Source organism: Pygoscelis adeliae, unplaced genomic scaffold (assembly GCF_000699105.1).
Source record: "Pygoscelis adeliae isolate BGI_AS28 unplaced genomic scaffold, ASM69910v1 Scaffold66, whole genome shotgun sequence".
NCBI classification, from domain to species: Eukaryota; Metazoa; Chordata; class Aves; order Sphenisciformes; family Spheniscidae; genus Pygoscelis; species Pygoscelis adeliae.
Genome location: NW_008825167.1, coordinates 4,679,741 through 4,695,916, shown reverse-complemented (window position 1 = coordinate 4,695,916; position 16,176 = coordinate 4,679,741). Strand labels below are relative to the sequence as shown.

The 16,176-nt window shown below is 38.5% G+C and overlaps 1 protein-coding gene across 1 annotated transcript in view; it reads right to left on the bottom strand.

The window, feature by feature from the left end:
- Positions 1 to 16,176, bottom strand: part of UVSSA (UV-stimulated scaffold protein A) — a 77,964-nt gene that overhangs the window by 46,319 nt on the left and 15,469 nt on the right. Inside the window, exons 6-10 of the mRNA XM_009328874.1 lie at positions 15,622 to 15,952; positions 11,137 to 11,257; positions 9,512 to 9,946; positions 8,213 to 8,322; positions 7,456 to 7,584 (exon numbers count right to left, since the gene is read on the bottom strand). Of these exons, the coding sequence (XP_009327149.1) occupies positions 7,456 to 7,584; positions 8,213 to 8,322; positions 9,512 to 9,946; positions 11,137 to 11,257; positions 15,622 to 15,952 (1,126 nt within the window). The remainder of the gene's footprint in view (positions 1 to 7,455; positions 7,585 to 8,212; positions 8,323 to 9,511; positions 9,947 to 11,136; positions 11,258 to 15,621; positions 15,953 to 16,176) is intronic.

Genomic DNA, 16,176 nt, shown 5'->3' with positions numbered 1-16,176 from the left:
CCGTTCCTAAAAGCAGAAGGAAAACCCTCATTTTTGTTACTAAAGAAGAAAGCAGCTGTCATATAGCCACTGTCAAGGTTACAAGCATTACCCTGAACAGCCACTATACCTGATCTACCCCTCCCTTCTTCTTTCTGGACTAACCACTTTCCTCTACACAGTGCTCCCTGCACACCAGTCCAGATGAAATTGTTTAAAGCCATTATTTAAGGCTGTAGTGAGGTCCAGGACTGGCTGTATCGATTTCTGGACCAAAAAGTTGTTTTATGGTCTGATAACTCAAAGGTCAACCAAAAATACCTCTCTCTTTCCCCCTCTGCAGAGAAGTCTTTACGTTTTCCAGTGCTTTTCAGCTAGTCCAAGTTATCTATGAGATGACGAACAGTATTCCTATGACTCCTTGAAATATCTTAGGCAATATTTTGAATTATTTAATTTCTTTATGATTCAGAGGCCTATACATGATAAAACTTTAGAGCTAGGGGGCGGGGGGAATCTCATTACTAGTCATTTTCTTTATGAAATTTTAGGAAATGTGGTTTTCATCTAAAATGTGATATAACAAGATTCCCATTAGCACTCATTCGTGCAAAAAAGGCCTACTGCATTTGATGGATTACCACCTATCACTTAGACTGGATCAAACTCATGCTACTAAAACTTTGTATCCACCACCAATGTATATATGCCCCTGCCTCAGGATATAGTCTGCACACACGTATGCTGTAAAATCAGTAACTAAATTGCAGCTTACTTTAGTGATCACGTTTATGAATGAATCTGAACTACACATTTGTTAAAAATTATTCAAGATGCTGTATTTTTAACAGATAAATATACATCTCAGTTAAAGAAACCTAATTTATTACAGGCAACAAGTCAACAAAATATCCTATGCAAGACACACATAACCTTACATATATTCCCGATTGTGGATTTTAGGCACAAAGGTACCATTAGATGTGAATACATTTACTGTAACATTACTGCATTAACTAAAATTAAATGCATTAGTATGTGTTCCAAGCCTGAAAATTTTCTTCCTTTTCCATTTTTATAAATACACATTTAGCAATGTACCTTTATAAACCTCACAAATATATTCAATTCACTTCCATATACTGTTTCCCCTTGTAACACAGGATGGATAAAAAGCAGGAAGCAAATTTATATCTGCTACCTACCGAGTACACACTGCTCAGTATTCATAGATGAATCAAGGGAGATGACCCTTCGGCCTGAAAAACTTAAATACTTAACATAAGGGTTAACTTGATGATAGAGACATCCTACTTTATTTTACACTCTATTAGAAGAGCTCCAAATTGCATTGTGCGACCTGCGAATCAGATAGGGATCAGAGGTCGTCACAGTGACAACTTTAAGAATTCATGGCTAGATCTGCATAACAAGATATTTTTAATAACTTTGTAACAGCAGCGGGCTGCATAGCCAGTGCAAAGCATAAAATATACCACAGCAACATTCAGCTCTAGAAAAGAAAAAAACCACCAAAAACATCACACTAGCTGATTAGACACTTGAACAAGAGAGTACTGTTTTGAGGGTTAATTTTACAATGTTTTGTTATATATCAGTCCTACCTCCTGATAGGTCTTAAGAAACCTGAAAAGCTCTTTTAGCTAAAAAGCTATTACAAAAGAGATGTTTCATAGATAGAAATAATTATCATATGATGGCTAACATCGGGAAGGAGGGAAAAGGAAGCATAAGCATCTGACTTATTAAATATTTTGTGTTTACTTTTGCAGTCATGACTGACTTGGCTTTTTTGATAAATACTAGCTAGACAAAAAAATAATTCAAAATGTTGCCTGGGCTACTACTTCGACCATACAAACGTTATTAAACTTTATTTATTCTGAACACATTACATGCTGATGATGTATACAGACTGATAAAGGACATCTTTAGGCGTAATGCTGATTTAATTATCAAATGTTCCTATATTTCTCTTAAGTTTTAGAAAACATACTAACAATCAACATCAAGTTACTATTCAAATCTCAACATTAAACGCTTCTGGTTTTCAAAGGGCAACTTTGTTAAAAGTTAGGGGTTTTGTTTGCATGCAATTTAAAAGCATCACCTGGGGAAAAGACTTCTTTTACAAAGGCATCTCTCTTGCTCCTTGGTCTGAGTATGTTTTAGCAGATGTGGGTTCAGGCATGGTGAGGGATCACTAAGGACAGTTACTTATCCCCCCCCAACCCCCCCGAAACAACTTCTCTAAAATGAAGAAAAGAGGAAAAAAAGGAGGATGTGAGTACAAGAAGCTGTTACAGAAAGCAGAAAGCAGTCAGCTGGACTGGATTCTCTATTTCTTTCTACAGAAAGAAAGAGAAAACAATACAGCCTTTGCTTTCGATCTAAAATTCAAGTGCGACTTTTTTTTTTAAAGCAGGCACTAACTTAACTAAAAGACAGACTTGCAAAAGAGCTGGTTATAAAGGTACAAAATGATTAGGTAGAAATAATTCATTAGCATTGATAAAATGCCAAGCTGTAGTTGAAGATATGGAAAAAAAAAAAATCAGCAATAGTCTTGCTGCCAAGTAATTGGTAGAGCTCTTAGCTTAGTTTATTACATATTAAAATTTTAATCTTTTATGTATTAAAAGATTTTAAGACTAAATTATAACCAGCAAATATTTAACTTGTAAATATAATTTGTAACAATTTTCTGACATTATTCTTTCAGAAAAAATCTGACTTGTATTGCAGTAAGGTTTAGGGATCAGATCAGGTTCTGGACAACACAAGGACAAGCCTTCTCCAAATCTAATTATTAATGGCATTATTGAATTCAACCACATGTTTTCACATGGATAAAATTAAGTACACGAATAAGTCAAGATGCAAGCACATGCTTAGATTCGATAGAAGATAAGGAAAGGTGAAACAAAAAGTAATGAAGATCGTTAATGAAAAACTATATCTCCCTGGTTGTTAATATAACTTGAAATTAAAAATTCAAAATGTAATAGGCCTGTTAAACAATCGCTCTACCGACAGACAAATGAGCGGGATGTTTCTCACATCATAATCCCTACTAGCTTCTATCTGTCCGAGTTTTAGCCGGCCTGAGTAGTAAACCTTTTATACGGCTTCCCAAAGGTAATTATATAAGAGATAAATATACTCTCAGTGTACAAAATACAGCTAATGAGTTACCTTTCTATTAACAATGTGAGGACTTCAAGTATTATCCTAATGGATAATCCTTTATGGAAATGATGTGAGTGAAAGCTAGTGTGCATGATTTAAAATACAGTACACACTTGTCCTCTCACAACTTCTAAAATTGCAAGATCATTTGCATCTAATCAGCTGCAAATCAGACACTGAACAAGAAAAAAAAAATCTAGTATTTTAAGAAAAGGAGGAAGACATTAACAAACGAAACTATTTCTAACCAGCAAAAAATATTTTTAAAGGAACATTTTAGCCATAAGCAAGTTATTCCTACAAAAGAATTAAACCTCTGGAAACAGGAATTTCTATTTAAACACCAATCTCAGCCAATAATTACAATTGTACTTCTATAATAATTCATCTAAATAGAGTCAATAATTAACTCGAAGTGTCTCTGGTGTATTGCTGTTGGTGTAAGTTTACCTGCAAACACAGACTGAGATGATGGCTGGCTTTGGATAAAGGTGGCGTAGAGAAAAATGTCGAGCATGCAGTATGCACTCCCTCTACTGGGCACTGAAATTATCCCGAGCAGGCATTCAGAGAAAGAAAGGGAGACGTCTGAGCATCCAGGTACCGTGAAACAAAAGCCCTTTTACAGCTTCTGCCCTCCTCCCCTAGATTCAGCTAAAACTCAGATTCACAGAAAAATGGATTTCAAAATTCTTGTTTATACTCTCAAAATACATTTCCTATCAGAAACCAACACCCGATTCACACCTCAAACAAGTATTTAACTACAGTGAACTTAACTTGTGTAAGCACACAAAAACTCATTTGCTTTTGACCAACACAGTAAGACTGTCATTTTTTGTCCATCCCCCACCACCTCTTTGAAATATAACAGCTCAGGAAGAAAAGTCTTGATGACTTCTGATCTGCTGGGGGCGCAGCAATGGGAAGAAGGAATGCGTGCTCTGGGCAGCTGGGATATATTGACATTTATAAGATCTGCTGCAAGGGATTTGTTTCTAGACAGTCAAAGGATAACCTTTGTCGTTCTTTTCCCTCCTCCCACAGCTCCTGAGAGGTAAGAGCAGAATGGTGCCATAGCCTACTTGTGTTGGCAGGGTTTAAGTGTTACGTAAAAATGACGGCCCTCCTTATAATTACGGCTTTCCGATGGTTTGAGTTCTTCACTATCACGGAGGAGAAAAGAAAGAAGTGGTTATATCTCATGTCACTATAAGCCATTTTATACAGTGAAACACTTTGCCTTAAAGTTCTGTGCTTTCCTTCAAGTGACTTTGTATAGGAGAAGTTCCATAAACCTACAGAAAGTTCCTCTGTAGTTTGCAAAGCGGTGGGGCTTTTACATTTTTCAGTAAAGATGAAGGCAAAAAAATTTCGGAGAAAATAATTTGTGCTAATTTCCTAACATGCTCTGATTGCCTAAGGATGCTGCCTTGCAGACTAGTGCTCCGTGATCTGGAAGATGAAGCGAGAAACAATGGAAAGCATGGAGGCAATAGTGAGGATTTCCAAAAGCAGACACCTTCCTGCACCAACCAAATAATTCTTCTGTGAAGGCAGACCAGGTAACCACCAACTTCTTCCTCCCGATGTAATTTACATCCAGCTGCATTGCTGGTACATTCATATTGAGCAATAGCATCAAGAATTACTCCAAATATATACTCCTTATTTGCATCTCAGCCATGTGCATGTATAACTGCTCAGCTAAACAAGAGTACCAATGACATGTGGCAATGGTAAGGAACTCTGGGACCATCCCTCTTTTAAGTGGCAATTTCAATCTCTGCGGGATTGAGAGATACAGTAGAGTTCATACTGACAAATATCCAGTTTCACTGTCTCCCACTAAACCCTTCCCTTTATCAACTTTCTTGATCTCAATTTGAGGACGGGTAAAGCCTTTACTCCCCCCATCCCTGGACAGAACAAAAACAAAACACAGAATAGAACAGATGAAAAGAGGGGAAAATGAGAGACCACAGAAGCATGGAGAATAAGCACAAAGAAAAACCAGAAAGTCCAAGTTGACTGGGCAAGCCCAAGTCCCCAGCCAAGTTTCCAAGTCCCTATTGTTCTCTTTTATATTTGCAGATAAAATAAAACCACTTTCTCCCTGAAGGTAAGGCTTGCCTTGGTGCAGGATCATAATTACACTCAAAATGAGCAAGTACACAAAGAATTCACCTTTATGTTCTCCAGCTAACAATACAGGTACCTCAGATTGCAGTCACTAGTTGCCAGGAAAACTGGCAAACGTAGAGATGTCACAGACCAACTACAAACCAGACAATTTACTTGGGACCCTCTGCACTCAGACACTTTATTTACATTCTCTCTCTCTGCTCACTAAACACTCCCCTTCATCCTAGTTGTGCTCATCTCCACACGAGCAGCTACAGCACTCAGTGACTCCATGTGCTAACAAGTAACATCCGTGATGCACTGAGCTCTGTCGGGACAGGATGGCTGTGAGCCAGTGCTTCAAAGGACAGACTATCAGTACTTCTTCTCTTGGATCTAAAGATACAGAAGATAGCAGAACTTTGGCATGGCAAGGACTATAGTTCCAATGACACAAGGGTGTACAGACAGAAGTAACAACACACAACACAAGCAGCAATGCTGAATTAAAGAGGAGCTGTGTGTAGTGTTTCATATGCTGACATGTAAATATCTGGCAGATGGGGATTTAATAATAAAGATCTAAGAGATGCTGTTTATTTTGTTCTATCAGACTCTCATTTTACCGTGTTTTTACATTTCAACCAAGTCGTTTTACACAGGCATAAAAGATAATTTATACAGTTTCCTTCTGCAGTACAAAGCTCTCTATGTTCAGGTTATAAATTTAAAGTAACTCAGCACTAACACTAAATTTGGGTATTTTCCGCTGGAGAAAAACCCTAGGAATAATTATATATTGTTTTCAATGCTTAAGTTAATACCTCAATTTGCATTGCTTCATTTTGAATGGATTCTTTGTGACCACTGCTATGTATTTTCCTTTTTTTTTTTTCCTTCTAACGATGGAATTTATGAGCTTTCAAACCTTATATAGATAGCATTGATCAATCTCCAGAAGTGGTAACAATACCACTTTAAATACATACACATGCACGCGCACACACACAAAAATCAAGGCTTGAATGTCCTTTATATCTTTCAAGAAATATAGCAACCAATATTCCATGCAGAGGTGCAGCAAATGAAGTCCTGTCAAGCAAATGGCAGGAATGACAGCAGATGTCTGGATTCCTTCATAGCTGGTTGCATAAAGGTAGCACACATATTTCACTGGAGAAAAAAACCTCTGACAAGACAGTCCTTCAGTACTTTTCATTCAGAGTTGGCATTTTTGACTGGTGTGGTACATCAGTACGTATTAAGGTGATGAACCAGATTAATCTTGATAAAGCTTCATTTGCGCAATGAAAGCAAAGTCTACAACACTCAGTCACGGCTAGACGAGGCTACCACAATTTAGTCCAAGGTATAATGTCCAGATCAAATTCTTACAATCCAGTCATAAACCAAACTTTACTCTGGACCCCGACCCAAAACACTTATTTTCATGTCAAGCTATACAGTAATTTTGTTTCATTGCAACCAACAGAAATGAGTGTTATGCAGCTCTGCTTTTTAGCTACATAAACAAGCCATAGGCTCCTTTTTGGATCTGAATAGAGTATTTGATCTTTCAGCCTCCGTTTATTCACAAGTTTTACCTATTTCACAAAAACTGTCTTTGTGAAATATATTTTGACACTTTAAAGCTTTATATAACAACTAATACTTTCAAGATATCCTCAGTCACATTACATGCTCACTAGAGAGAGTAAATGCTCCGAAGCAGAGACAGGATTTTCCTGAATTGTGAGACACTAGCATAGTTTAGCAAGTTGTAAAAGAACATGAGTAATACAGTGTTTACTGAGAAATATGCACAGAAGAAGATGAGGACATAGCGTTACACATGAAGAAACTGAGAGTAAATAAAATCCGAACTTAACCGCTTCCCTATCCTAAAGGACAAGAGTGCTGCCTTACATGGTTTTGTCTAATAACCAGGCCCCGGCATACTATACAGGTGTTTAGTGCAACTTCCTTGAGTGAAGCTACAGCCAGCTGAATTAGTGTACTTTTCAATAAAACTTGTGTTGAAAAGTTTCCCAGATTAAGGCTTAAGAGAAAGTGCATTTTTTGTATACAAGCTAAGCATTACTAATGGTCCCCTCTAGTAAAACAGAATTTTAAGAAACTCACCACTTTTCTTTTTCTTGCTTTAAAGGAAATGTTCATTTCCTTGTATTTCTTCATAGCAGTCTCCAATTTATTCTTGAGATCAATGGCACATCTTAGCCGATCATCATTTATCCCTGCTCTGGTAAATAACTGCAAAGCAAGAAATAAACATTGTTATTCTTTTTTCTAGACATCTGAGCCAAAAACCATTTTTGGTTTTCCTTCATAATTAATGAAACAACATTGTCACGAATTCCTTTATTTTACAAGTAACAATTAGTGAAGCCACTTCTTTTTCTACCTAGAGTATAAAAGCTAATGGCAACTACTAAAAACAAACAAAGAATGAACAGCTGGTATAAACATCTCCTGAGAGTGTCCTTCTACAGGCCAAATTCCATGCATGAGGCTCCTGAGCAGTAATATCAACTGACAGAAAGGACATACTGTTTTTCTGATACAGACATGTCTGACAAAAATGAGCTGTGTTTTACTCAGCTTTACCCTTTGCAAAGAAGCCCCATTTTACTATATCTTTAAAAAAAAAAAAAGTATGACTGTAGGTAGCATACCTAACGCTGAGAGCCATCAAACAAGTTATGTAGCTCCTGTAGCCTCCTTTTGTCCACCCCTACTGAACTAGAAATCTTTTCTGTTTGCACCAATGTTTCAACCTTAATTTCCTTTTTGCTCACTCTCCCTCAAGATTTACTGTACCCCACTCCTTGCTTCTCTATCTTTTTATTAAAAAAATGAAAAAATTGTCTCTTTATCCCACCTGAATCCAGGACTGCACAGAAGGCCAGAACTTATTTCTGAGGAGTCTGTGAGCATCCATGACATTGTTTATTATGGCCGTATTATCTTCATTTTCATGCACTTTTATATCTGCTCAAAACAGGGGAAAAAGGAGTTAGTGCGCCATGTTTATAGTATCTTCACTACAGGAGCTAAAGAAGCTAAGCAGAAGAAGTAGATGCGAACCTTTCTAAAATATTTGATCACTTCAGGGAAAATTACAAACATCAGAATGTTTTGCTGTTCAGTTTTAATTATTCTACTGTTACCCACACATTCAAAAAAAAAAAAAAAAAAATCAGAGGAAAAGCTTTCAGTCCAGTGATGACAGAACGAGTTGTTAAGCCATCACTACTAAGGAATCACTAAATAAACCACAGACAAGTGCAGTCTTACTATTTACATTAAATCTTGTCCTAAGTTCCAATCAATGGACTGGGCCTCATTGTACCAGTTTCTGCATATTCAATATTTAAAAAAAAAAAAAATCTCTGCCCCAGTGGCAATAGGGACTTGCTTGTCAAAGAAGCCAAGTATGCCACTATTCAAGTAAAACCAGTACTTCTCACCTGTTAGTCATTCATGAGCCCCACAGACACATTTCCAATTCTGTTGTCTGCAAGCACAGAAGTAGATCCCTGCCTTACTGGCTGTTTGCACACGATATTCCGTTAGGACAGTATTTGCAAGAGACTTCACTTAGACTACCAAAACACAAACCACCCTAACTTTTCTAGAGGTATTCGCAAAGTTAAATAAAAAAAGGTATAATCATAACCCTTAAGACTTCCTAGCAAAACTCTACTTATTACTTCTTGCAAGTTGCGAATAGCAAGGAAAAAAAAAAGCGCTTACGAAACAGCCGATTGTAAGGTTTTTAAATGAGTAGCTTATATCCCAGCTATAGAGAGAAAGAAAGAGGTGAATCATGAAGCATACAGAAAATAAAGTTATATACTGTAAACAGATTGTAGTTTTTTTTTAAACACAGGAAACTCATCTTATTCCAGGTGCTATGAACTGCTGCAATATGGTTACAATAACCAATACAAAATTTTAATCTTAGAAGGTCGTTAATAAAATCTGTAAATCGCACACAAGGACACCCAAACCTAAGAACGGTTACTAGATGAACGAGAAACAAAAGAACTGCAAAATAAATGGTGTTCAGGAACCCCAAGAACTTAGGACATAGGAAAAAAAAAACCAAACCAAACAACTACAAAGCACTTCAGACAACGACTGTCTCCAGCTATATGTGAAAAATTTTTCCAGGTACCTGTGGAGATTTCAAGGTCTAGAGTATACTTATGCGAAATAAGCCCATGGTTCCTAACAAAAGTCTGGTAATCATCATCATCGAGAGCAGGGACACCAGACTGAACTTCCAAGCATGTGCCTCCATCTAATTCTTTCTGCTCAGGCTTCTCCTGTTTCTCCTCTGACTCTTTGTTTTTATCAGTTCTAACACACTGAGAAACAGAAAGAATGTCCTTGCTGCAGCATGGCTGTTCATCATCCATGCATCCAAAATAGGACTGGTTAACTTCCATCTGGGAGGACAAGGGGGATGCAGGTCTGTCCTCGTTAGCAGTCATTTGTTTGTTGGGTTCCAGTTCCGTGTCATTCACAGCAAAGCCAAAAGGATCTGGCATCAGAAGCTGGAAGCAGTTTTCCATCTCTGTCAGGGTGTCGGCAACCTCTTGGGACATTTCTATCAAAAGACAATTGTTTTAGAATATTGTTAAACACTGTAAAATGCTAATGTCTCCAGAGCAGACAAAGATTTACAAAACAAATGCAACTGCCAAAGGGGTAATCCATTTATCCAGTAATCAGTGATAATTTATCCATACAGATCTTTCTCCACTGCAGAAATTGTCTTTATAAAAGTGACAATAGTTTTCTTAAACAGGAAACGTAGAACTTCCTGAGCAAGGAATTTAAAATCACTGTTCCTCCTTCTCTATCCTCTCTAAAATTTCACTATGCATCAAAGATAACACAAATACTTCAAAGAATTTGAAGGAGAACAAGGTTCAGTGAGGATATTCTTAGAGATGTTGGTGAGTATTCATTCTACAGCCATGAACGTTATAGGTGCTTGTAGGTGTAGCTATGTAGGTGTAGCCATGTATATATGCTATTGCTCAGAGATACTACCAACAAAAGTGACTTTAAGAAGGTTGAATCTCTTTAAAATTCCACCTTCATGCATGAAAACATTTCTAGCATGCAGAATAAATGCAGACACAGTTGGATGCATTGCACATACCAAAGTAGTTTAATTAAATCACCCTTTGTAACTGCAACATAATATACTTACTATCTCTGTTCTTCTTTCATATTACAGAAATATGCTTGCTATGTACATATCGCCTAGAGATTCAGCCCCCAGTTAAGACACATTTTTTAGCAGCAGTATGATACTTTTCATAGATATCCTACACTGCATCCAGGATTCCTGTGCAGACCATTGCCTATACTTCTCAAACAGGATGACTCTACATACAATGTAATTAAGATCATCGGCCAACAAGGTATTGAGAAGCCTGTGCCTAGTAACAGACACAGAAATTAAGCCACTAGCTCCAAAAAGTCTCATGATATGCTTGCTTGAGGTTATGCATTCATACTTTACCGAATTACAGACCAGATCTCGCTAACATTTTTTTTTTTTAAATCTCTTCATACTACCTGAGCTCACAGGACTGTCACTTGTTTCCCCTGATATTCCTTAGGTGAGAGAGACAGAGGGTCAAGCTCTAACAAATGTGCTATTCTCGCCCTCTGTGGTCAGCTAATATTTGGATAGCTATTCTCTTAGAATTTGTTTTATATAACCTTAAAAAAGGTTGCTTTAAAAACAAACCAAAAAACCCCAAAAGAACCAAAGCAACTCACCTTCCATTTCTTTTTCAGCTCTTTTGGCTTTTTCTTTGTAAATGTTATCTAATCGTTTTTGCTTCTCCTCTTCCCTCCTCCTTTCAGCCACGGTTCTGGCATGCACATCTTGAAAATCCACCTAAGGAGGAAATGAAGAAAGAAGTGTAACGTTCCTCATAAGAAATATATAGAAAATCCATTTCCTAAGCTTCTTATCTCTGGTGAAAAATTCTCTAACATCAGCGATCAGCCAGAAGCTCAGCAGTACCTCCTTTTATCTCTTCTCCTCCTAGAATCAATAACTACAGTAATTCTGAACGGAGTTTTTACTTCTACTAATAAGGGACTGCTGAGAATCAATGGCTTTCAGAAAGGAATCATAAGGTAGAAAAACAAAACGCTTAGATTTCCACATCTAAATTGCAGGAATAAACTAGGCTTTGGGAGACCTCTATCACAGCACTGGAGGCACGGGGTTAGGGGGAACGGGCAGGAAGAGACTACAGAGGGTAAGTATTCAAATTACATGAAAATGTCGCACTAGGTCCGCTATTAGTAAAAGAAATATAGGAAAATCTGTAAGCACTATTACCAAAAGTATACATATCACTTACTGAAGAACTTCGTAAGCAAGGAAAGTAGAAGAGAAGACATTCAAATTCATTAAAAAAGACCAAATTGTGGATTTTACAATTACATTTGCTGGATTTGGGGACTGAGGGAAAGGTTATCATTCAGTCTCGCTTTACTTTCTTATGACTAAAATATAAACATAGATCTGAGTGATTCAAAACACTGTTTCTTAAAATATTTGCAATGGGTTTTTTTTAGTTTGTTCTTAGAAGGGCTTGAAAATGCAAATATTTTTCACTTCTGTTTTAAGGAAAGGAGTCTTGATTGTGTTATTGCATAAGGAAACCCCTTCAAAAAAGAAAAACACAGTATTTCCTTTTGATTGTTACCACGTAACTTTCATTAACTTCAATACAGATTACGTTGAGTGCCGAGCAAGCCCGTACTTTGCTGCTAATAAAGTCCACAGACTCTGGTGCTATGTCTACATTACAAGTACCCATTGAACAACTGTCATTATTGCCACTGCTAGATGATGAAGCTTGTCAACATACTGTAATGGTTCTCAGATACTGACATCCTACACCAACGTTTTGGAGCCACACAAGAGTATAAAACAGTGAAGTCGAATCTCACTTACGAGGTACAGGTCCAGACAACGCTGAGATCATTCAACACAGGACAACTAAGTCTCACTTTCTATCTAGTCCCAGAAGATCGCTCCTGTAATATGTACACGAACTTACTAGCCACGGGTCAAGCAAACCAAGTAGTTCATCCTACAGCTGCAGTTTGCATAGTTTTTGCACAATCAAGAATTTTATTGGTCTCTCATTTCAAAATTACAGAAACTTTTTCATATTTGTTTAGCATTAAGCAAGTAGGTAACTCCATTAAACACTATGGAAGTTAAAAAACAAATGCTTGAACTTGGGCTTAACCATGTGCTAAAGTAAAGTATCTTGCTATATAAGTGTTCCTATTGCTGAATAATCCCTACAGTCTGCAATAGGCCTTAAGGTTTTTACAAGTATTATTTATGCAAACACTTTAAAGACAAATGGTTTTTATATAAAAGCTTCTAGGAGTAAAAGAATACTTCAGCTTTCACAGAAACTGGCATGGAGAGTCTCCATTGGTTTAGGAAGAGAAGCACACTTACCAAGCTCTTTTTTTATTAGGGAATGGGGGGGCAGAGGGGAGGTAGGGAAAAGAGCTAGTTTCACAACCTATAGCAGCTCACCAGGGTGAGCTTTTTGGTTTTCAGGATCTGATTTTTCTACCAAGTTCACATAGCTCTCCACACAGCAGCAGGAGAAACAGATCCTCCCAAAGAGCAACATCACCCTCAAAAATGGAACAAAGATACAGAGCCCAGGAGCTACAGTACCCAGGCACTACAGCTACCGTTTCTAGGCGGTCAGATTGGACTTGCCCAAAAAAAACAGAGATAGCTAGAGCTTTCTAAATCACAACTTCTGCCTCATACCAGAATACCTACAGTGAAGTCATTTCCTTTCCCCTTCTCTGTCCCAAAAGGACGAGCCACGTGCTGCTCTGCTGCGTTGTTTCATACTTCAGCACTTGGCCAGATGTTCCTCTTACAACATCTGCCAAATCATCATGCTTTGCCATTGATAACGAGAGCGCACCTCACATACTAGATATCTATCAACAACCAAGTCTACAGCACGCAACAAAGCTTTGAGTTGCCCAAAACAGGGCACACCGGCCTTTTACAGAAGCCTCACAAGGTGAGAATAACTCAGGGCCTGAGTTACAAGATGTGCGCACAGACTCACTCGCTACCTGGGCTCAGCACTAACTCAGAAACTTGGTCAGAAAACATCTAGCCTCATTTAGGTGACATAGACTGAGATCAGAGTTGTTCTGCTTCTATCAGTACTGGCTACATGAAGCCTTTTACCACTGGTCTGCAATTATGGAACTGGACGTGATGGGTTGCAAACAATTTTTCTTGATTTGAAGGGTGTAAGTAGTGGGCCTAGACAACTACTGCAACTTCTAAGGAAATGTTGCAGTACAGCAGTAACATACTCTATATTGAGCTCCTCAAAATCCTGTTCACTCCGTAACTGCAGCTCACTCTATAGTTCCATCCATGCGTTCCTCAAACGCAAAGATGCTATAATATGACTCAGTTGCCTAAAGATGCAAACATCTGGAAATATTGGAAATCTTTCCCCCCCACACCTTTCTTCTTATTTTAAGCTTTGAGACAGGAGTTTGAAAACAATTATTTTCAGATATACTGAAATATTATGCATTCTTGAAGTTGAACATTTATATAGGTAGCTACTTGGTACCTACTAATATGGACCTACTAACATTAAAACAGTGGGTAGCTCGCCAGGTTTACACCCTAAAAGAGCAGCAGTTGTCATCTTCTGACCAACTGTTTATAAGGTGATTTTGGCGATGATAAAAAAAAAAAACCCCAAAAAAACCACTCAACAACCACAAACCACAGACACAGCTAACACTCCTCCCAAGTTGCCCTATGCTACTGTGCCGAACCTGTAATACAGAACAGGAGATGTACTTTACTTCTAGAAAGTACAAATGCCTCCTCAAATCTTGGTTGCTTCTCACACTTCAAGTATTAAGCTGGCAAAAGGCCAGTTAAGTCAGCCGGCTCATCTCAACTCTAAGTACAGGAGTTATCAAACTACATAAGATTGTTTCTGTTGGTACTAATGTTTCTAGAAGTACTTATATTCAGCTGCTCAAGAAAACAGTACAGCCAACCTTGCTGGGCAGCTTAGTATCACAAACATACAGAGTGATCACCCAGTCGTAACTGGGGAGCAGCCATTAACCACAGGGGCCCAGACAAACATGCCAAACCTCAGCAGACTTGTCGTACACTTCGCGTGTTCAACCTGCTAAATCTATATTATGTGTCAAAGCTCGCCCGCCTCAGTCTTGCATTTCCCCTTGTCACTTTCATTTAGGGGTTTTTTTTCTTTATTAAACAAGACAATCAGGGGGGATTCAAAGACAATCACCTTTTGCGAGCAGATGCCAGAAATTGTACAGAAAAAGAACACGGTACAATAAATAATACAAGTAGGGTATGCCATTAGCTTAGTATGGAACTAGAACAACAGAAATACATCATGTATCACAGAAGTTTTTGATCTACTGTTAGGAACACTGAATATTTGTCTTTCTGAAGAGAAAGAGAATCAACATTTATTGAAAGCCTGATATTATCATTGTAGATAGTGTGAATGCTAGAACAGTGTTCCCAATTTCATTGTTTGCACCTCAGAAGAGATACTGAAGGAGAAGAATGTTCAAAACATAATAATTTGAAGCCCAGAAGGGAGAGCTAAAAACAAGGGTTTACATACAAGAAATTCCTCTTCAATAAAACTTCTGTGATGCACAGTAACACTGCAGCTGAGGGGGGCTAGCACCTACACTTACTGTCATTGTCGTACAGCGAAAGGACGCTAGAACCAGACAGCTCAGTACAGAAATCAGGCTAGTTTAAACTTGCATAGAAAGACTTGGTAGTTTAAACCTTCGTAGAAAAACTTAGTAGTTGATTATCCACAGTGTAAGGTGCAACCATTATTCTCCTTCTAAAAAGGCTAGACTTTGGGGCTTCAGGTAGGAATCAGTGAGTAAAAGCCTACTGGTGAGCAACACTCTTCGCACCCTGAGAAAAGGCTAGTTGAGCCCAGCTCTGAGTACAAGCCCGGGGTTTTTAAGACTTTACAATACTGCAAAATGAACAAGAAGTTTGGGGTTTGTTTTTCAAAGACCATGCTCAACAGGGTATCTCCTAAAGACAACGTTGTTTCCAACAGCTTTTCTTTCATATTTATGGGTTTCCTCGCTTTAAACACCTCCTAGCGATCAACACCTAAAAACACAGAGAGAAGTAAAAATGCAGAGTACCTTCTTATTCTGCTTTAAGAAGCGGTACCCCAGAGAAAGCTTCTTGTAGGCCTCTCCATACTTCTCATGCCAGTCTTGCACCGACTTAATGGCCGCTTTCCTCAGTTTCTGTGCCACCTCTTTGGGTGGGGGAAGAGGTTGGTCATGGTCTATCCCCACCGTGAGCTCCAAGAACTCTTGGAAGTTGGAAATGATTAGCGTCCGGAATTGATGGGATCGGATGAACAACTCCTGCACGATCTGGAAAGCGGAGAAGCGCATCTCGGCGTGCTCCTCGTTGAGCCGCGTCATCACCAGGTGATAGGCATGGCTGATATGTTCGTCTGAAGACCTGAGAACGGAGAAATAAATACAAAAAGGAGGGCGAGCTATTTAAAAAGAGGTTTAGCACATAAAAACACAACTTTTTTTGGAATTTATTTTAGATTTTAAACCAGCAGCCTCCGTGCTGGCAGCAAGCTGCGACCGGCTCAAACGGCAGGCCCCGGGACGGCCCTCGGGGGCAGCCTCCGCGGCCGCCCGGCCCGGGGAGAAGCGTCGCTTTCGGGGGAGGCA